At 35.2% G+C, this 21,716-nt stretch overlaps 1 protein-coding gene across 1 annotated transcript in view; it reads left to right on the top strand.

Annotated features, from left to right (window-relative positions):
- LOC131568812 (dynein axonemal heavy chain 5-like) overlaps positions 1-21,716 on the top strand; it is a 147,605-nt gene that overhangs the window by 22,282 nt on the left and 103,607 nt on the right. Inside the window, exons 20-38 of the mRNA XM_058820918.1 lie at positions 426-577; positions 2,664-2,871; positions 3,579-3,666; positions 3,778-3,901; positions 4,016-4,179; positions 5,310-5,402; positions 6,532-6,735; positions 8,486-8,566; positions 8,650-9,054; positions 9,200-9,318; positions 10,780-10,916; positions 11,965-12,127; positions 14,546-14,657; positions 14,983-15,111; positions 16,468-16,667; positions 16,771-16,924; positions 19,169-19,435; positions 19,634-19,762; positions 20,161-20,376. Of these exons, the coding sequence (XP_058676901.1) occupies positions 426-577; positions 2,664-2,871; positions 3,579-3,666; positions 3,778-3,901; positions 4,016-4,179; positions 5,310-5,402; positions 6,532-6,735; positions 8,486-8,566; positions 8,650-9,054; positions 9,200-9,318; positions 10,780-10,916; positions 11,965-12,127; positions 14,546-14,657; positions 14,983-15,111; positions 16,468-16,667; positions 16,771-16,924; positions 19,169-19,435; positions 19,634-19,762; positions 20,161-20,376 (3,145 nt within the window). The remainder of the gene's footprint in view (positions 1-425; positions 578-2,663; positions 2,872-3,578; positions 3,667-3,777; positions 3,902-4,015; positions 4,180-5,309; positions 5,403-6,531; positions 6,736-8,485; positions 8,567-8,649; positions 9,055-9,199; positions 9,319-10,779; positions 10,917-11,964; positions 12,128-14,545; positions 14,658-14,982; positions 15,112-16,467; positions 16,668-16,770; positions 16,925-19,168; positions 19,436-19,633; positions 19,763-20,160; positions 20,377-21,716) is intronic.

Here is a 21,716-nt window from a genome sequence, read left to right as displayed (position 1 = left end):
TAAGCCTTGTTTCAGAATTTGGACTCATTTTCTTTGGAATCTGTGATTCTAAGTGGTTTGTATGTAGATTTTCTTATAAACAATGTAATTTCTTGCCATGTCTTGTGAGATGGAAAGATGTAAACAAAAAAAGCCATGTTTTCAATTTTCTGTTTCTATTTTTTTTTTAATTGTAAATAATATTCTTGGGAGAAAAATTCTGTCAGGTAATCACAGTCACTTTGCTGGAGGTACTTATTTCTTCAGTCTGGTTCTGCTGTTGGTAAGGACAAAGAGGCCTGGTTGGAGTTAGGAAGAGCTGGGAAGTGTTCTTATTTTAAAGATGGGATCAGAATTTGCAAACCTTATTAATAGAAAATGTGTTCAAAATTCTGTGTTTCAAATATCTGAATTAAGCACATAGTGAGCGTGATCATGTCTTTCAGACTCCAGAACCTGTTGATTAGTTACAAGGAACACCTGAAGAGGATCCCTGTTGTGCTGAAGCCACTGATGAAGCCATGGATAGGACAAATTGAGGATGCCTTTACCCCAGGCCTGATGCAGCTGTCCTGGACTTCTTTGAACATCAATAAATGTAGGTAATAGGATAAGTTGTGAGCCATTCACACTGTGAGGTGCCTGCATTTATTTTTGCTTCTCTTTGAAAAATGTGTTTGTGGACTGATCTTTTCACTTTAGGTGGATAATTTTAGCCCAACTGCTACAAGAGTGTCAGACAAGATAATTAATATGAGTATTTTAATAATATCTTTTCTATAAAAAACCTCTTCAGAATTTATGCTGAACATCCTAAAAGTGGCATGTCTGAAGTCAAGGTTGGAGATTTTTTCCCAAATACTATTTTTTTTGCAAGAAAACATTTATTAGGCATTGAGATTTTCCACACAAACAGTAAGACACAACCTTAAGCCTATCAAATACAGCATAAAATTGATTAACTGTTGTAAAATGTCATTGAAATGGGCATATATAAAACCATCACCAAGACTTTCATGTTGCAGTTTCATGAGAAAACAGTAACTCGTGCTTGTAAATTAGCTTTTCAGTTCAGGTTGATTGATGTTAGGCTTTCCCTTCTTCAAAAGGAATAGCAGCAATATAAACAGGAGCAATATAAATATGAAAGTGCAATGTGGCACAGGTTTGTGCAGCTGTTTATTTATGACTCTGCCATGTGGCACTGGTGCACAGGCCTCTGACCAATGCTTAAGGCAAGTATGGTGACCTTTCAGCTTTACTTGGCCTTTGCCTGACCAGAGAACAAGAACCAAATGGCAAGGGTATTTTTATATTTGTTTTATAGCTCTAAAATGAATTTTTGTGTTTTAATGTTTTGCATTTTTAGAAACACATGATAAGGAAGGTCTTTACAATAGTATTTATTTATTTATTCATTCATTTAGGTACTCTCTGCACCACTTTAAGTATCTGAATAGGTATAATTCAGGTTGTAATGATTATTTGTATCACCATTGGTTCTGATGGAAACTGTCCCTGTTGAACAATTTAGATGTAATACAGGGCTGTTTTAATCTGGGCTTTTCCTGCTGCTGCAGCTGAAATGCAGTTACACCTAGAAGGGAATTCTTTTCTAGAGTGTATGCACCTTGTCTTTTTGAAAATGGGCAATGTCTGATATGCCCAAAATCTGTGTTGGAGACCTACAAATTAGCCCCTGGTTTGGTGTACACAAAACAGCTCTTTACATGCCAGTGATGTGCTAAACTCAAGCTTAATGTCTTATGTGTCTTTTTTCCATCTAAGAGAACTCCATCTCAAAATATAGGAGTCCATAGTTGCCTTCTAGACTACTAAATTTATATATTTAAAAAAACAAAGAATCTAAGGAATTCGTTTGACTGCTTTTCCATTTTAGACAATAAAAAAAGTCAAGTTCCATCATTAACTTCCTTGCAGCAAGAAATGACATTTCCCACTTAAAACATCAGCACTTGGACAGTCCTGTCACACTGATGTGCCTTAGATTTTTAGTGATTTCTATCTACATATAGTAGAGGTTTACATACATATATTTATATATATAAAACGTTATGGTAATAATAGTGACAAAGGACATAAAGTGCTGTATTTCTTTCTATTTTGCAATGGAAGTATGAAAGGGCAAGAATTTTTCCAGTCTATTCAGAAACAGCAGAAGAGTTAATTTTATCTTTAGTTTAATAAACACATTTGTTAAAGCAATAAGTTTATCTGTTTCCAAAGTAAATTAGGTCATACAGATGGAAGAAGAAATCTAGGTCTTGGCTGGGGGAATTTTAGTAATTTCATTTATAAGTTAATTGCAATGGTGAAGTCTGCTATGCATATATGTGGGAGGAACAAAATAATTTTCGGGCACTGGCATCCTTTGTGTTTTCTGTTCTGTTTTGTTGATCCTTTTCATCACAATGTTATTACCAAAAATAAGCGATATTTTAAAGAATATTGTTCTGCTTATTATGAGATGTTTTAATATAAAGAGGAAAATATACAGCAAGTCCATAATGTTTCAGGCCTTCATTTCATATTTCATTGCCATTATATCCTCATTTTATTGTAAAATCTGGGGGGAGGCAGGAGTGGATGGGAGGAAGGGGAGATGAGACTTAGGAGGTCTGTGTTCTGCATTGATTTGTTTTCATTTTTTTATCCTTGTTTAGTTATTCAGAATGTTTACAGTACCCTGAGGGAGTTGGACTATGTAGTCAAAGCAGCATCTGATACCCTGGAATGCAGAATTGAAAGAATCCTGAAGGACATGTCAAACACTGCTCTGATAGTTTTGCCAGAAGATGAACCCACAGATGTGACTTCTTTCTTGGAACAGATAGAAAAGCTTGCTGCCTCTACTGCTCCCAAACTATCTCAGTAGGTTTCTTAATTGCACAGGCTTGAAGGCCGTTTTTGGGAGGGTTTATCTACTTACTACTTTTGTATGCATAGAGGTTTTATTTTTAAAATGTTATTGCAACAGAGTACTAGTCTAGAACAAAGTGATAGTCTTGGGATGCAGGGGAGAAACTTCTAAGTATCTTGAGAACAGCAGTTGTGAAGTAGCATAGTATTGGCATTTATTAGCCAATTCATTTAGCATTTCACACATTTTTTCTTATAGCATTCATTTAGCATTTTTTACATTTTTTCTTATAGCATTCTAGTAAGTAGCAAGAAAAATGAAGATGATAAGACATGAAATCTCATCCACATGTTAACTGCTTGTTTCTTAATACTTCTTTTATTTTTATTTTAATCATTCTGATTTCACAGATTATCTTACTGCCTCATCACGATAAACCTGTTTTATTAGCTATAGCTGGAAAAAACTTTTTGTAAAAAAAAAAAAATTATGAAGTCCAGTTGAATCAGATATAACAGGATCTGACAAATGGGTTTGATGTTAGTCAGCAAGTTTTAAAATCTCTACATGCCCAAGGAATAGAAACAAACAGAAAAACATTGAAAGGGCATTTCCATTCACACAAGTGCAGTGGGACAGGGGGTGTGTGCCTGGGAAACAACAAAGGGCATTCCTTATGTTTGATTCCCTATGGGTGACTGTAAGATTGTTTTTGTAGGCAGAGTCAACAAGTGGAATGTTCTGTGTATGAACTTATAGATATTCTTAAGCACAGTCTGAAAGCAGATGCTGGAAGACCTCTGGAGGTAAGACCTGTACAACGTAAAAAAAAAAGTAGCCTAGTCAGATATTTGATATTTCATTTATATGCTGGATAATCTGATTATTTACCCAAAAAATTCCCTTTCACTGTTCAGGATTCCTTTGCCTGTACACATCTTGACATGAAACAGAAAACACGCTGCCAGGAATGCCTGTCCTGTAGCTACTATAACCTGATGGGACAGCTTTGTCAGAAGAATACTGACTCTTTGATCAGATGTGAGTCTGGATTTTTCAGATATGTTGAATTTTTAAAATAAAACTTTTAAGATTTTTTCCCCCCAAACTTATTGTGGTAAAAAAATTTCTCACTTAAATATTACACTTATTTAGGCACGAAGATTTCTTTGGAGTCCTTAAGACACCGACTGCATGTTATTGACTCCAGGTATCAGACAACTAAGTTTGTAGAGGCACACAGGGTTCCTTTGTTCAGAACTGAAATTCAACTGGCTATTCCAAATATTGTCTTGAGACCAAGTCTTGAAGATATTCAGGTAACCAAATAATTTGACATCTCAGTCATCTACAATAAAACATTTATAAATGTATTGTTTCAAAGCAGTATGTGTAAGATTTAAGAGTGCAGGTTTATATGTGCAGGTGTAAGAAATAAAGGAAGGAGAAGGAAACCTAAAAGGCCACTTGAGTTCATGATGACAGTGGGTACTAAGGGCATGGAACCACAGATCAGGTTTGTTATACAGGCTATTAGAAGGAGCTGTTTCTGTCAAAGCTCAGTAACTGAGTAATTCACAAATCTCTACTTAAGGCAAACATTTCAAAATGAGTGAAACAGTAAAAATGAATGCCATCAGTACAGCCTGACTTTCTAGTCTCTTTTAACTCTTTTAGAATTTAAAGTCAGTTTAAAGTATCATTCATAAATTCAGCAGTAGTGAAATGTAAAGAAAAATATTTCCAGCCTAAATCCCTAAACTGAAAAAAACTTAAACACTCTTTTAAACTTACACTAGTTTAGCAAAATTTTTACACATATTTGCAATATCCTATGATGTCTGAAATTATTCAGAGTATTAGTTGTTTATGGTGTTGATTTCTGGACTTTTTATTTAACATAGTGACTCTCAAGATCAGTAGCTGAGTTATTTCTCAAGTTTCATGTGCAGCCTTAATGGTGTTGTCAGTAAGAAATTAGGCCACAAAGTGTGATTTTAAAATACCATGCATAGGGGAAGTAATCTGATAATTTCTGTAGCTGCCTGTATAGATTACAGACTATACCATCACAAATTCAGACAAATGTATTCAAGCATTCTGGTGTGAACATGAAAACCATTATTAATAACACATAGCAATGTTTATAAGCAGTTTAAAGGGAAATAGTACTTGAACTAAATTGTAATGCCCAGTGATTCATGATTACTGTTCATAAAGGTCTCTTTTGCTTGAAAACCACATAAACTTGCAAGGACTGTAATAAAACGTTATGGAGTACTCTTTCCCCTTACAAAATGTGTTTTTTGGGTGATCCTATGTCATGCTTCTTAGAGTATTTCCTTTAAAGACAAAGGTACAATTTTTCAGCCTTGGTATTGTTTGGATGATCATCACCCACCCACATAATATCTCTGTGAGCTCAAGGTGAATGTTTTGTTTTTTTCAGAGTGCTGTAAACAAAGCAGTAAATATCATTCTATCAGTAGCCAAAGATATTCCCCTGTGGAAAATTGCTTACTTACATCATAAACAGCAGCAGGTAAGAATTTTACTTTACTTTAAAAATTTGGTATTTTGCTTAACATTTCTTAAGATTATATTCTGTATCAATACTTTGACTTGTTACCTGGTGGATCTTCCTGTTAAGTGAAGCCTAGTTTTCAATTTCTATGCCAATTAATAAAACATAGGAGTAACAGTTCATAAATCTTATGTTTGGTAGTTTCTAATATTAAAATCAAAAGTTGCTTTAAAAAATCTTTTAAATAGACTGTTCAAATATAATGATGATAGTGTAGAACAAACATTATGTGTAAGTTCTACCAGCTGAATATAAATTATTATCACTTCTCCCAGGTGAAAACTCTAAAGTTAAACTGCAAGCCTTCATATGACACCTATAATACTACAGTTAATACAGTACAAATATTTTAACTGGCACCAAAATTAGCACTAAAACCTTGGGAAGGTCTGAGGTTTAGACAGTAACTGAAACTTGTTGAAGGACAAGAATGCACAGTACTGGTAATCATGTGGCCTTAATTGTCTTATCTGGGAACAAAATATAGATGTACATAGATCTGTGCTGAAAAGTGTCTTTCTAAAAATATTTTCTTTTGTTGATATGACATCAAAAACAGATCAGTTCATTCTAGTGAAAAAACCCACATTCAAGTCCTACAAACAAATAGTAATTAAGATTTAAAAAAAAAAGTACTAGGAGAGAGTTGATTGAACTCTGCTCTGTTAAGCAGAATGTTAGCTTATTTCCAATCATGCGACCCTCCACTGCCTCCAGGACTTTCTATAGCCAAGAATGGGTATAGATTGTAGTTCTACACTAAAGAAGGTAGAAAAACTTTAGCAGATGTGTAGGAGGATAAAACAGCACAATTGTACTTGTATATGGGGCATATTTGCCTGATGTAATTCAGAGATGATTAATATAGAGCTCTGCATGAAAATTTTTTATAAAATCAGCTTTAACACTAGAACTATAGCTCTGTAAAAATCCAAGCTGAGAACAGGGGGTCTCCCTGTGGATGTTGCTCTGCACTTTCTGTTTTTAGAAGTACTTATTATCATTGCATATTCTGTAATTTAAAAATAAAAATAAAATCCCAAACAAACTAGTGGACATTTTTTTTTTCTTGTTTAATTCATACCAGGTTGAACAAGCTGTTGCTTTAGAGTCAGGTGATGAGAGCAAACTAACCAGGATGGTGGCACTGAAACCTTTAGACAAGCAGATCATCGAACATAAGGATGTAAACAAAGTGGTGATCCAACTAAATACAATTATTTTATCTCTTAAAACTGAAGCACTGGTTCTTCTGAAGACCTTTTCTGAATTTTCGGACATCTGGAACAAGGTTAAGTCCAAGCTTAATATAATACATTGCTGTGTTGTAAAATCTAAATATATTTAAAAAAAAAGGTTGTTGGTTGCCTAAGGAGTCTGTGCTCAGTAGGAAGCATTGGTTTCATGGTAGAATCCATACATCCATAATTCCTGTCTGCTCTTGTGTTGGCCAGAACTTGCAAATCTTTATCAATTAAAGCATCTAAGAAAGAAAGCAGAAGTACACAAAAGAATTTTGGAGCATAAACAAGCTTATGCTTTCATATATTTATCCATCTTTCTCACAGCATCTTGTCTGCAGGTGTTATGAAAAACAATAGTTGAGCAGAATCTTTTAGAACTTGGAGACTACAAAACTATTCCTGAATATTAAAATGAGTAGTTCTTCTCAAGCAACCACTGCTGAGTGATATTTTTATATTTCTTCACACACATGCAAAAAGAAAACCTCTGTCTAGGAAATCTTTCACCAATGAAAGTTCGAAATCTGAAGTGAATCTGGGCTGATGGAGTTATCTTCATTAGGAAGTGGGTCCAGTCACATGAATGGTAAAGCTCTGAGGAGTATTTTGTCAAGAGATTCATCATGAAGTAAAACATTCTGACTAGTGAAATTCAGCTCTGTGAATGGACAACTACTGGTCTCACCTATCAAAGGTGCTTTAGGAAGGCCAAGAAATAAGCAATCAAAACAGGAGTAATCTTATCTGTGCTCACTATTTTTAACTTCTCCTTCCTAAATAAACCCTTCAGTTACCTCGTTCTCACAGCTGACTCTTCTGTCTGAGAGATGGCATTTTCAGCTTTTTGTGGCTTCTGAAGTTCCAAAGCTTAAAGCTCAGTTTGCTTTGAACTAACTACATGTTGGTAGCATGTAATTTCACCCAGACAGACACAATCAGATTGGGTGATGCAGAAGAATGATGTTTCTTTCTTACTAAAACCTTCTAAAATAATTAATTAACCTGGTTCTTTAACTTAGAATTCCTCAGAAGTTGTCACTGTTCCCCCCACCTTTACAATCTCTGTTGGTCCTAGAGGTGCAAACAGATTCTCAGGGATCTCACAGTGCAGACTGCAGGGGAATATCACTGGGAGGGGTGAAGATCATCTGTTTGTAATTGAATTGAGAATCTTGCACATTTGTTGAGCTGGTGACACTGATTTCTCACCTCTGCAGAGACTGGCCTATCGTGTGAAAAGGAAGGATGCTCAAATCCCTATTGCCTATAAACAATCTTCAAGAAGCTAAATGCCCTCTCTCCCCTTAGATCCAACCTTCCCTGCCAAACTGTTTTCTTCAAATGGCCAGGAGGCCATCTGCACCTAGAAACTGCAGTTTAAAGATGCTGTTTCAGGAAGAGTGAAGAAAACTGAGTGCAATTCCTCCCATTTAAATACTTGTTAGAAAATGTGAACTGCTTTCGTGGGGTTACAGACAGAAGGAAGACTAGGAAGGAAATACATCCCACAAAACTTTAGCACCTACATTGTAAATCCTGTAGTAACATTTAGATAGATAAGGGATATCATGACCTGTGTCAGTTTCTGAGTTACAGATTTCAAGTTCTTTAAAGACTATTGTGCAAAAAATAAGAGTCAGGAAAGGCAGTTCAGGTAAAATAATTTGTGCTTATATCTCAATTCCTTTTAGGGAGGGAACATTTTGTGTTTGTCAAATACATCAGGCAGCTGGGTGCTGTGTAGGTAATTATAATACCAATGCTAAATATTCATTAAAATAAACTTTTTTTAAGTAGGTTCCAGAAGAAAAAGTGAAGGAATTTATAGATACTAAACCAACAATGGCTGAATTCCAATCTCAAATCAGATACTTTTCTGTAAGTATTTTATCTTTAATAAAAACGAACTCTTCAGATAAATTTCAGTGAAATTAAATGCTGAACACTTGTATTTTTCTTAGCAATTAGAGATGCAAATCAGAGAACTGCCCAATCATTGTGCACTGCAATCAGTGGAAGTTGCAACAGAGTCATTGAAAATAGCTTTAATTCAGGAATGCCGCTCAGGACAAAGAACATTTGGATTAGCTTTAAATAAAAAGTCTGCCACAGACGTGGGTGAAATTTATTCATTCATTGAAAATGTTAGCAAGAGGTTAACCAGACCTATCCAGGACCTTGATGATGTACGGGAAGCAATGGAAGCACTGAGGGAGATCCGAGAGAATGAGATTAAAATTGACATGACAGTTGGACACATAGAAGAATCTTATTCTGTGCTTCATAAATACAATCTGCTCTTTCAAGATGAAAATACAGAAAGAGGTGATGGATTGGCCTATGCCTGGAAGAACCTAAACACACAGGTATTGTAGTTATGTTATTTCTCAAATCATTATTATCAGCCCTCTTAATATTGAAATGATAGAATAAACCTATTTACCTAATTAATTTTTTGATTTCCCACATTCATTCTTTTGTGCCTGTTTTTTTCTCTTTGTCTGCATATAGGCACAACAGGTTGAGGACTTGCTGCTGAAAGTACAGCCACTCATGAAAACAGATTTACTGAGAGATGTTCAGAAATTCCAAATTGGCACTGCAGGATTTTATAAAGAATATGATGAAAAGTAGGTGACCTGCATTGTGATACAATTATGCTTCATTAGTGATTGTTTGAAAATATTATATCTAAAGGCCTTCAGAAAATAAACACAACACAGCATCACTGTATATATTACACCTGCAAAAAGGCCTAATTTCAGAATTATATAAGGTGGGCAGCTTTGACAGTGTTACTGTCAAAGATTCGTTCCTGTAATTTCAGTGCTGGAGTCAGTGATAGTCCATAAGGGCTTATAGATTGTAGGGGGAAAAAAATCACATTCTCAATCCAGATTAAAATGTAATGGGGTTTTTTTTTGGGTCTTAATAAATCTCTTTGAGGGATATTAAAACAGTAAATATTAAAACAGTGTCTTGGATGTGACTGGAGATACCAATTCTCAATATTTCTAAATTCACTGTCTTACTCAGCCTTACTTTTAAACTTACTTTATCACTTTTGAAGATGTAAATTGTGGTTCGTTGGATCCTCCTACAGTAGCAAAGAAAGAGAGACAGGATTTGGCTTCACCCATTATGGCTCTAGGACAATACCTGACCTTTGAGGGCATCCCTCCTCCTTTGGTGACCTCAGAGCAGCCTGGTTCCCACTGGACTGTGTCTCATCCTGGTTACCTTCCCTAGACCTGCCCCGGACCCTGCTTTACTGACTCACCTTCCCTGCTTGACCTTGGTCCTGTGTAATTAGTGCAGGCTAAAGACCTGGACTATCCCTGGAACCTGATTACCACCCGAGGGCCCTGATTTTCCTGCTCAGGTTCTGTGGGATCATGCCTTAGCTGCTTTTGCTGACTGTGTTTCTGCTTTCATCTCCTGGTTTCATTTCCCTTGCCAAGCAGCCAGCCTGCTCTGCCTTCTGCCCATCTGTCTGAATTTCTTTCTAGAAATAACCATGGCACAACAGAGGATGACAGAATTCTCATCCCAAAATATTATGATATGGCAAAGAAGTGGTCCCAGGTGTGAGAACTGGGAATTGCACCCAGTCCTATGGCTGAGATGTGCTCATTAGGCAAAATATTATTTTTTCTGATATTTTTATGACTACTTAATTATGGTTCTCGTGCCAGCTACACAATTTTCACTCCTGATTTATGTATCTGCTATCTTCCCCCTTTTAAAATAGAAATGAAAATAATTACTAAAATTTGTTTCACAGAAGAAACAGGAAATAACAAAGTTAAAATATTTGCAGATCTTTAGCTGTTTGTAAGATGTATGGTAACACAGATGAATTTTTTTTAATTGGAAAAGAAGTTGGGCTTTCTTTCAGGGACTACTGAATATGTAATCTTGGTACACTGAATAAGTGCTGCATTTTTTCTTTTAGTGTCTTGTGAAAATTTACAGAAAAAATGTTAAAAAATATTACATTATGTTCAGTAAGTATGGTTTGGATTCTGTTGTTCTTCTTTGTGAAACCTGTATGATTGGCAAATTCACTGAATGTTTTTTGGTTTTTACAGGGGTCCCAGTGAGGACAATATTCCTCCCCATGAAGCAAGTGACAGATTACAAATCTTTCAAGCTAAATTTGATGAACTGTGGAGGAAGTATCTCTCTCTTTCTAGTGGGGAAGAATTATTTGGTCTTCCCATCACAGGTAATTTCTCAGGGGATAAGAGTACCTGTTTCTAGGCTATTAAATTTTTCTCATGATTGCTACTAAATTAATGGAGATTTAGAAAAATTGCAGAAAAATTCCTTGCAGATAAATCTCCTTGTAGTAAATTATTATAGTCTTTCCTATGAAAAGCAGCTGGGTGAAACTGGCTCTCAGTGTGCACATACATAAACATCAGGTGGAAAAATACTCCACTGCTCTTTGTGTCTCAGGGTACAGATGCTTAGCTCTCTTGCTTTTTCTGTTCAGAGCTAAGCACATCTCCTGCCAGTATTCTGCCCCGTACAAATTTGGGAACCATGTTGCCAAAGTACTCAAATTGTCCCTGCTCCAGCTGCATAATGAATTCCCTTGGGCTATGCAACTGCTCTGTAATATTCTTATGCCTCCTAGTCAGACACGATTCCTTTGGAAGATTGTGGTGTGAACTACAGCAGAATGTATGATGAGCACTTTAATTTGTGCATACTAAATTGAGTGCATTTTCCTGTCTGAGGACATGTGCAGTAATTCAAATATATTTTGCTAGGAATTCCAAAAGATAAGAGAGAAAGTAACTAAAACATTTATATCAAGGATGTCCATTTTAAATACTTTTATCATCTATTATATTTTATATATTTCATTAGAACGCACACCCATCATCCTCAAACTCTTCCTCTTAAGTAATCAGTGTAAATTGACATAGGGGACATTTAGGTTCTTGTCTAAAATTGTATTGTATTTCATTGCCATTTCATCTACTTTTCAACATTGTTTCGCTCAATTATGAGATTACTGCTACAGAAGAATATTGATTTAAAAAAATCAGCTATCTAAATAATTACTGTGCATCAAAATCTGTTGTAATCATAATATAAGTGGAAAAGTTTGTCTTCCTAAACACTATCCAGAAAAGTGCAAGTCTGATTTCATTCATTTATTAAATAACATTAGTAGAAATGCATTGATTCTTATGTTCATGAATACATTTGACATGAACTCCTAATTAACACGCATGAATTTCCAATTTTAAAATTTGAAACAGAGTATCCTGAACTCCACAGAATTAAACGTGAACTAACCTTGCTTCAGAAACTTTACAGTCTTTATGATACAGTTACTTCCAGTATTGACAGATACAATGAAATGCTTTGGAATGATTTAAGTATTGAAAAACTTAACAGTGAGCTCCTGGATTTTCAAAGCAAGTAAGTTGGGTTTTGGTTGAAGTACATGCATTTGTATTTCTAGCTCTGCTTTTTAATCAGCTGGTGAAAATTTCTCCAAGGGGCTGAAGAATGTTGGTCCATCTTGTGCTCCGTGTTGGGCACAGCTGCCCTGTGGTGCAATATGCAGCTGGTTTGTGAGTCACCTGAGCCTTGTTGGGGTGTATTGACATGGTAGGCTGTAGCTTATTCAATAAACATGGTGCCCAAACCTGTGTCAAGATGATTGTAAGCATAAATAACTTTCAAAGCTGATTTTTTACAGTACCTTCTCAGTGATTTCATTTGCAGCTAATTAATTCTTAGTCCATGATATTACATGAAATTTTGAACCTATTGTTTACTTCTGCACATTTGTCTAAATTGTAATTGTTATTTCAAGAAGGGTAAATAGCCACACTAAATTCTGAGGGCTTATTTATGAAGTTTGAAGCAATAATGTTTTCCACAAAAAACTGACTGAGCTGTCTTTTAGTCATTAATTTGAACCCCTCTTTTTAAAAAATAAGAATAGTAAAAATGAATGTATGTGAAACATAACTGCATTTGGACAATGTAAGTCTTCACCTCATTTTAGTAGAATTCTGGAATCGGCATCATAGTTTTTTCTGCTGTTGATTAAATTTTATGGTCTGTAGGAGTTGTCATGCTTCTTTCTCCAGAACGCTGAAGGAAGCCATTGCACAGCAAAAGTTTTCATTTATGTGTTTCTCTTTGAACTTCATGTGTGACATTTTTGTTTTTCCTCTGAAGTGTTGAGCTATATTTGGAGCAGTGTGACTAGCAATAGGTAATAAATGCTTTTATTGTAATAAAAGTCCAACCCAATGCTATCCTTTTTTTGGCAGTTTGCTAACATTATTGCATCAAGCTATTCCCTTTAAAGGCAGAGAAATTGAAACAACATACAGGAACATAACAGAAATAGCTAAGGTGACATGCTGTGTTAAGAAAGAAGCAGAAATGTTAGAAGTGAAATTATTGCTTTAGACTAGTTGCAAAGATATGCATTGTTCTTTAATGTAATTTTGTTTTGCTACCTTTTAAAAATAATAATATAATAGATAACTTATAATTATGAAAAGTACAAAAAAAAAAACCTTTAGGAAAAAATAAATCCAATTAGAAAGAAATGATAAGAAGAAATATTTAGAAAGCATTGTAAATGTTTATAATAACAGTTGGAGAGAAGTTTCCCTTTATATTTTACTGTGATACACTGTATAGAGAATGTCCAGTAAATTTATGACAGAAATGTAAACCTGATCAATGGAGTAGTTTTTTAACATAATATGCAGCTCATGAAACTTGCTTTTAGAAGACATTATTGAGACTAAGACAAAGGACAAAGTTATTTGAATTTTTTAAAAGATTGCCATTTTTATTACCAAGCTGAGAGATCCCATTTCTAATAGCCATCCCTAGACAAGTTTATTAGATGTTACTTGCTATGCCTCAGGATAGAAGTAGCCAGGAACTGCACCTTAAAGCCTTCTTGATGCAAGGCAGAGTATAAATTTTCCATTCTGCAATGCTTTTCTCCAGTGTATTTAATGCTATCTGCTGTTAGATTCAAGATGAAAGACTGTAGCAGTTATTGTAGTGCCATGACAGGATGCATATGTTCATCTGCCTCTCACCAGCAAGCAGTGAAGAATTTGCACATGTTCCAGCACTGTGTGACAGATCTGTCTGATTCTGAACTGTGAAAAATGGAGAACTTTTTTGAAGGAATTTGTCGTTATGGGGAGGTTTTATGCAGCTTTTAGTTTCTGGAACTGAGCTGTAAGAGAACTGCTGTCAGTCTTTGGTCCATAGCTTTGGCAGATGAAAATTGGCAATTCTGGTTTAGAAGGGAGAGGAGCTGTGACTATTCACAGTACAAGAGGTTCTTCATTTTAAATTTGCATAAAGGAAATTTTGCTTTGAATATCTTTCATACAAACCAGGTATGAATTAAGAGTTGTTTGATTGAAACAGAAGTTTTTTCCTCTTTGCAAGCAGAATAGTTTAGGATGTACTTTATTTTACTGGGAAAATATATGTTGTTTAATAATTTTACCTCTTCACAAGATGAGGTGCATTTTCAAATTTTACTAAAACAATGACACTGCAGGAACTTAATTTCAGGTGTGGGTTTGCACATGAAATTACCTTCCTTTAATTCAAACTGAAATAGAAACCAAACCATTCCAGTGTAATTTGTGCTGTCTTTAGCAGTATTTCATGCCTGCAGTCACAAATGACCAGCTATATATAATATTACCAGCTTGCAGCTGGATTTTTATTTGCAGTCTACTGGTCAACTCATTGAAAAATGGCAATGCATTGTACTATTTAGTGGTGGATGGTGATTATTAAGAATAAAATATTTCTTCTTTCTTTTTGTGCTTTTTAAAGAATCCGAAAGTTACTGAAAGCATTGAAGGAATGGCAAGCTTTTCAAGACCTAAAAAAAAAAATTGATGACTTCACTGAGAGCTGCCCTTTGCTTGAAATGATGAAAAACAAAGTATGTTCAGCGTAATAATTTGGAGATAAGAGACACTTGAGAATCTCTACTGAAGGCCATGTTATATGACTACAAGATGCTTTCCATAATTCTTTTTGATAGATAAAAGCAGCTGTCTTTATAGCAAAAAATCTAGTTAGGCTTAGTTATAGAAAAATGAAACAAAAGACTTTGTAATGTGATTAGAATTACTACTAATGCTTTCAATGGAATGGAAGTAAAGACTCTCCTGTTTGTTTAACAGATGCAGTGCAAAATATGTGATCATTCTAGACCTAAAATTAATACAATTTAAAAAAAATCTCATCCCTATGGACTTTTCTAGGCAATGTTGTTGAGACACTGGGAAAAAATTGCACAAGTAACTGGGCATCACTTTGCTGTTGACTCGGAAAATTTCACTTTAAAAACCGTAATGGATGCCCCTTTATTAAAACATAAAGAAGATATTGAGGTATGTGTACTTTTCTGTTTTGTTTTGTTTGGTTGTGGTTATTTTTGCTAATTATTAACTTGTGATCTGGTGCTCTTTAAATCCTGTTTCTAGTCAGCTTTGTAACATTAAAAATTTGGTATAGTTGAAGAATTCCTTTGAAAAAGTGGAATTTGATAATTGATGTTGGCACTGATGGTTAGTTTATTTCCCTTTTTTTCTGGTGAAAATTTAAATATGTAGATGGTATTACACTAATCCTTCTATAGGAGCACTTTTGTTTTAAGAGTAGTGTGATTCTGTCATGCTTGTGATTTAGGGTCTGCCTACTTATATATTTTTTTCTTCCCTTTAAATGTCTAACCAGAGAGAAAGAACAGTTGATGTAAGACTGATCCTGTTAAGTGCTAAAAATACTTGGAACACAGTAGAAGAGGAGGATATGGGATTCAAGAAGGATGAAGTTGTTTTGTATTTCAAAAGTGACCCTTCACAAGAGCACAGATAGATGAGAAGGCATATGGAATGTGCACAAGCTGTAAAGCCATTGTCTCCTCTGTTTTGGGGACAGAAGTTGTCTAGCAAGTGTCTTAGCTTCATGCTTGTTAACTTTTACAAGAACAAAGCATAGCTAAAACTAAAGAAGTAAAACCCCAAATGTTTATAACTTTGGTTCCATGGTCACTTGGCTAAATCTGTACTTTTTCTAGAGTAGTGACCTCTTTAGTCTTGTTCCACAAGTGAGCATTTTTAAGGCAAAACCATGAAATCAAACCTCTGCTGTACCCAATTCCTGGACAAGGATTTAAGCCTTATGAAAGGTTTAGAGTTCCACCTTACACTTCAGGAAACACTTTAAACCTGCAATAGAATTTTGGGATCCAGTCTAAGTGTTTGATCCTTTTCTCTTTCTCTCTGATGCAATAACCAGCTTTATGACAGTCCCGTCCTCACTGTCTTCAAGAAGCAGCAGACAGGCACATTGTCAGTCTACACTCTGTTCTCAGAATATTTATTGGTTTTGATTGGCAGTGTTTATTTTCTTTAAACCGTTTTGTCAGTTTATTTGATTTCAAATATTAATACATACAGAGAGAAAAATTCTTCCTGCAGATTCAATGACTCAGTGAATTTTGTGTGTGTAAGATGCTAGCAGTAGTGAAGATGAGATATAGCCCATTACATGTACCTGTTACAAGTAGTACTAGAATATAATCTTATTTGAAATATAATAACTTTGAGGTGTTTAAATGTATATTTTCATTAGCCTGAACTTACATTGAGATCTGGATCAAACCAATACATTTTAATAGTCATTATAAGTGTGCTTTACAATAGCCTTAGATGAATGTAAATTACTATTTTAATTTTACACAGGATATCTGCATCAGTGCTGTCAAAGAAAAGGAAATTGAAGCAAAATTGAAGCACATCATCAGTGAATGGAGTACTCATACTTTCAGTTTTGGCCAATTCAAAGCTCGAGGAGAACTTCTTCTGAAAGGATCAGATATATCAGAGAAAATAGCTTTGGTGGAAGATAGCCTCATGATGCTGGGGTCACTGATGAGCAACAGGTACAAAACATAATAAATGTACATATTGTATAAATCTTATAAACCCTCAGAGTAAACAATTACCATCTTAGGTTCTTCTTCCCTTTAACTCATGTTCATGCAGGTATAATGCACCGTTTAAGTCCACTATACAACAGTGGGTTCAGAAGCTGACCAACACTGCAGAGATAATTGAAAACTGGATTACTGTACAGAACCTCTGGATTTACCTTGAAGCTGTGTTTGTTGGTGGAGACATTGCAAAACAGCTACCTCAGGTATATTGATGTATGATAGTAATATGTTGTACCAGGAGATTAGCCACATCACAGAGTTTATTTGCCAGTTCATATAACTTACATAAGATTTGTGGGCTGTGCATGAGCAGTTCAGGAGAAGCTTTGCCAAACTAGGATCTGTCTGGTTAAATTGTTTACAACTTGGTGAAACCTAAAGGAACACAATTGTTTGTAATTCAAGTTTAAATGTTCCTGTCAGTGTGCAATATTAGTGAACTAGTACAGGGCTCAGAACTACTTAATGGCACAAAACTGATTTATTGCTTTTGCCATATATACAAATATCCCTTTCTTCCTCTGTGCACTCGTTTATAGGCTATAAGCTGTAATAATAGAATGACAGATTTTACATTTGAATTCTGTACTTGCTAGGGCTCAGTTTAATGAAGTCCCACAGAGAGATGCTGCCAGGCCTGGGAGCTGTGCATGTGCTAATTGGTGTGAACCACTGCAACCTCTTCAAAAGGCAGTGGTGACCTTCCAAGGTAGCAGCTGCACAAGAGCTAAGGAATGATCTGAACAGGAGGGAAATAGCAGGGAAAAAAATCATCCTTTTTGTTGTGTCTCCTAATGAGGAGTTTTCATACAGTATACTAACAGACCACAGTTCAGTCTAACAGTGTAACTAAACAAAGCCATTATTATTGGGAAATTATTAGATATTAATTTATTTCAGGATACATATTTTATAATTAAAGCTTACAATATAAAAAATTAAGATTAATTTTGTAAGCTAAATAAAGCTTTCTCAATTGTTTAAACTACAATTTTTTTGTTGTTGTTCATGAGATATATTTATGTTGTTAGGGCTTATCAGAGAATCAATAAGCAGCTTGTGCAGATGAACAAATGGTACTAAAGCTACTTCTTCCAAGGATGATAGATACATGAACCAATATTCTGGAAAAAAACCAATGTAGTGACTGTCTTTGATGAAGGAGAAGGAACAGCTTGGTGGAGGAGTAATGAGGAGTGAGTTTAATTGCAATTTTTGCAGTAATGAATACTGCAACAAGAAACTGTTAGCATCTGGAAATTAACAAGAAGATGAATAATGTTCAGTCAATGTGAATTTGTTAGGAGCAAAACACATTTAAAAAAAAATCTAATTTATTTTTAGAGTGGGCAAGGAGCTTTGTGGATAGAGGAAAAACAGTAGTTGCCATATATTTAGATAGGTTTTTGCCATTGTCTCTGATAGTATTACTAAAAAAGGTGTATTAGCTTGCTGGTGTGCAAAATGAAGAAGGGGAGAATGCATAAACATCAATAACCAATAACTAAAATACTGTATCTGGTTTTGGTGAAAGAAACACACTGACAAATTTGAGAGAGCATAGAAAAGGGTACAAGAATGAGGAACTATCCAGGAAGGATGAGGCACAAGAAAAGATTCAACAAACTAGACTTGTTTGACTTGAAGAAAAGTAAAAACTAAAGTGCAGAAGTGATAAGTTTTTTAAAATATAAGGGCTGTTCTCAACAGGAAGGAAAAACCCTTGTTTTCAGTATCTGATTTAGCTTAGATATTAGAACAGAGTCACCAGTATCAAAAATTGCCGGGAGAGGCTCCTAAATTTCCATCACTGAGCATCACTAAACACAAGACAGAGAGATATTTTGGGTATGATCGTGCCTCGTGACAGACAAATTGCTTTGGATCTTCTTTTGAGATCTCTTCTAGCTCTTAGATAATTTATGATTCCATTAACATTTCATTTGTTGTAGGTGAAGAACAAGTTTTTAATGTTAATATAGCAAGTGTATAAAAATATTTATTTTTCATCTTTGAGGATTTGTCTTCACCTACAACACTTGTAGTGTACAAGTGGGGCAGCTTTAGACTGTGTATACTGGTTTTGTTCATCAAGTGTTGTTACTAGCAGCTTACATGACATTGTGTATTGCTGTTAGGAAGCCTATAATTTCTGAGAAAGCTGCTTTTTGAATTTTCTCATGTGTGTTGGAATCCTTTTATGTGGAAAATTTTGGTGCCCAACATGAAGTAAGACATTTCCAGAACTGTTCCATTTGTACTCTTTCTCTTGCAATTTGAACTCTGGTCAATAATAAGCATGACTATTAATATTCATACCTAAGTCCTCCAAAGAAGACTTTAACAGCCAGGGAGATATTAAACTGTTACCCTGTTTGATAGAATTACTTAATTTTTAGAATTTGGCAAACATGAGGAAAAGCTAATGCATTTATCATGTACTTCAGGAAGCCCGAAGATTTCAGAACATTGATAAATCATGGCAGAGAATTATGCAGAGAGCCCATGAAACATCAAACATTGTGCAGTGCTGTGTTGGAGATGAGACTTTGGCACAGCTGCTACCACATTTGCTGGAACAGTTGGAAATCTGTCAGAAATCACTGACCGGCTATTTGGAAAAAAAGCGATTAATATTTCCAAGATTTTTTTTTGTATCTGACCCTGCTCTTCTGGAAATCCTTGGTCAAGCATCTGATTCCCACACTATTCAGGTACAAGTAGTAAAGCAAGAGTGTTCTTATGGTCAAGATCAATAAGTGAAGACCTTGGCAGATTTTGTTGTTTATTTGAGAGAATATCTTTTACTTATGGAAAGATTTACACAGTATTCTAATACAGTATTTAAAGACAAAGTAAGAATGCCATATGAGATCACTTTATGGAGGCTTTTTTTTCTGATTCTATTGTAGGCACATTTGTTAAGTTTGTTTGACAATGTTAACCGAGTGGGATTTAATGAAAAAAACTACGACCAGATTTTATTGTTTGAATCTCAAGAAGGAGAACAGGTCAATATTATTGAACCAGTTTTAGCTCAGGTAATGAAAGTATATATTACAGTTTTTCATGTCTTGTTTAAATAGATTTATGTTTTAGAGGCCAGCAGTATTGCATCATGTTATTATTTTACTAACTGAATGAAAACCTCCCAATGTGAACAGCAAGAGCGAAGAGTAGCAGGGACAGAACATTTGTGTCAGTTTGTAACGATTGCTTTACCTGTTTTCTCAGCAGTGCTGCTGTGAAGTGCCAAATCCATCACATAACTCTAGAAGGGCAGTGGAGCAGAAAGAGGAAAGAAATCTTTTAAAGATTAGAGAATAACAAATATGGAAATGGGAGTATGAAAGGCTGTGAAAAAAGTCACATAGAGCTCTTGCTTCTTGTGAATTATTCATAAAATGATTCTCTGAAAGTACTTTCTTGTTTATTTCAGGGCAATGTGGAATTCTGGTTAGGTCAGCTGCTGAATGGGATTAGGAAAACAGTCCACACCATCATTAGACAGGCGTCAATGGCCATTAACGATTCAGAATTTAAGATGTATGACTTTCAGGCAATGTTTCCTGCACAAATAGGGCTTCTGGGAATTCAAATTATCTGGACCAGAGATGCAGAGAAGGCACTGAACAGTACCAAAACAGACAAAAAGGTAGTATTTAATGAGTCTTTGGGGATTTATTAAAAGCATTGTTTGTAACAGTACATATTGTGAAAAATTAAAGGTAACATGTAGGAAAAAGCAGAAAGTACTTGTTAATTACCCAGAATAACAAATAAACTACCAGGAAAACAGAATAATAAAAAATGTGTTAAGGAGTCACACCTCCTCATTATCCCCCCAGCATGTGCTTTAGAATTGCTCCTAATCCAGTGATTTTCTCTGTTGTTTTGTTAGGACAAGCATCTTGGGAAGAGACAGTTTCTTAGTTTGGGAATATGGGGAATTTTATCATGTTACTTTCACAAAACCAAATTAGGAAAGAAATAAGAGCTCCTGAAATTTGGGAAATAATTGTGCCTTGTGGACATTGGTGTACTATATCCAAATGTATTACATCCTTCTGTTGATGAGCTCTTTTTTTAGGAAAGGGGAAGAATAGAATCCGTTTCAGGAGGTGTTGGTTTAATCTCAAGCACATGGATAAGATGCTGTTAAAAACCAAGGTGTCATTCCTAACAGTGAATCTATGAAAGAACAAGGAAAGGATGTGAGCTAAAGGGTTGCAAACCACCATTAATGACAGTGAGATTGAGCAAAGAATGAGTAGCAACATCCTACCATAACCGTAAATGCAGGGCAAATTCTATGCTGTACTTTGATACTGCATGAAAGTAAGGGCTTAGACCATGGGGAAAACCATGTGCTGCTAAATTTTCTGCATTGTTCAAAGTTTAAAAAGACCATAAACCTGATTTTAGTGCCCTCTTGTTCGTAGAATAACTAAGTATAAAGATTCTTTTGCATTAACACGAAAACAACTTTTGTGGTTTTTTGGGTTGAACTGCATGTGTGTGTTTGGGGGGTGGGGAGTTTCTTTAATTCTCTGTTAGTTTTAACAGTGTTTTTATCAATTTTTTCTCAGCAAACTGAGTGAGTTTTAGGCTCTGCATGTATTTACAGAAAGCTGGTGTGATTGTTCTGTCACACATTTGGAATGGAGTATAAATGAGCTGCTCTTTCATAAATCTCAGTGCTTTTTGTTGTGAACATCACTGGCAGAGGCTGATGCTATTTATGTAAGTCAGTATTGTATAGACAGCATTTATGGAACTTTGTAACCGATCTGGTACTACAAAATAAATTATTATTTTAGCATCAGCATCTAAAATTATAGTAGGTTTCCCCCTTCCTCTGGTTAAAGGACGTGACAGATCTTCAGGTTCCTCTTCCCCCTAAAGCTTGAGCTGATATATACTACTCAAAATCATTGACTGATGGTTTTGAATATATGCAGGGATGCAGTCAGCTGAAAATGTAATGTAGAGTAA

This window comes from Ammospiza caudacuta, chromosome 1 (assembly GCF_027887145.1).
Source record: "Ammospiza caudacuta isolate bAmmCau1 chromosome 1, bAmmCau1.pri, whole genome shotgun sequence".
NCBI classification, from domain to species: domain Eukaryota; kingdom Metazoa; phylum Chordata; class Aves; order Passeriformes; family Passerellidae; genus Ammospiza; species Ammospiza caudacuta.
Note: the sequence above shows the minus strand (reverse complement) of the source record. Positions and strands in the feature narration are given on the sequence as shown.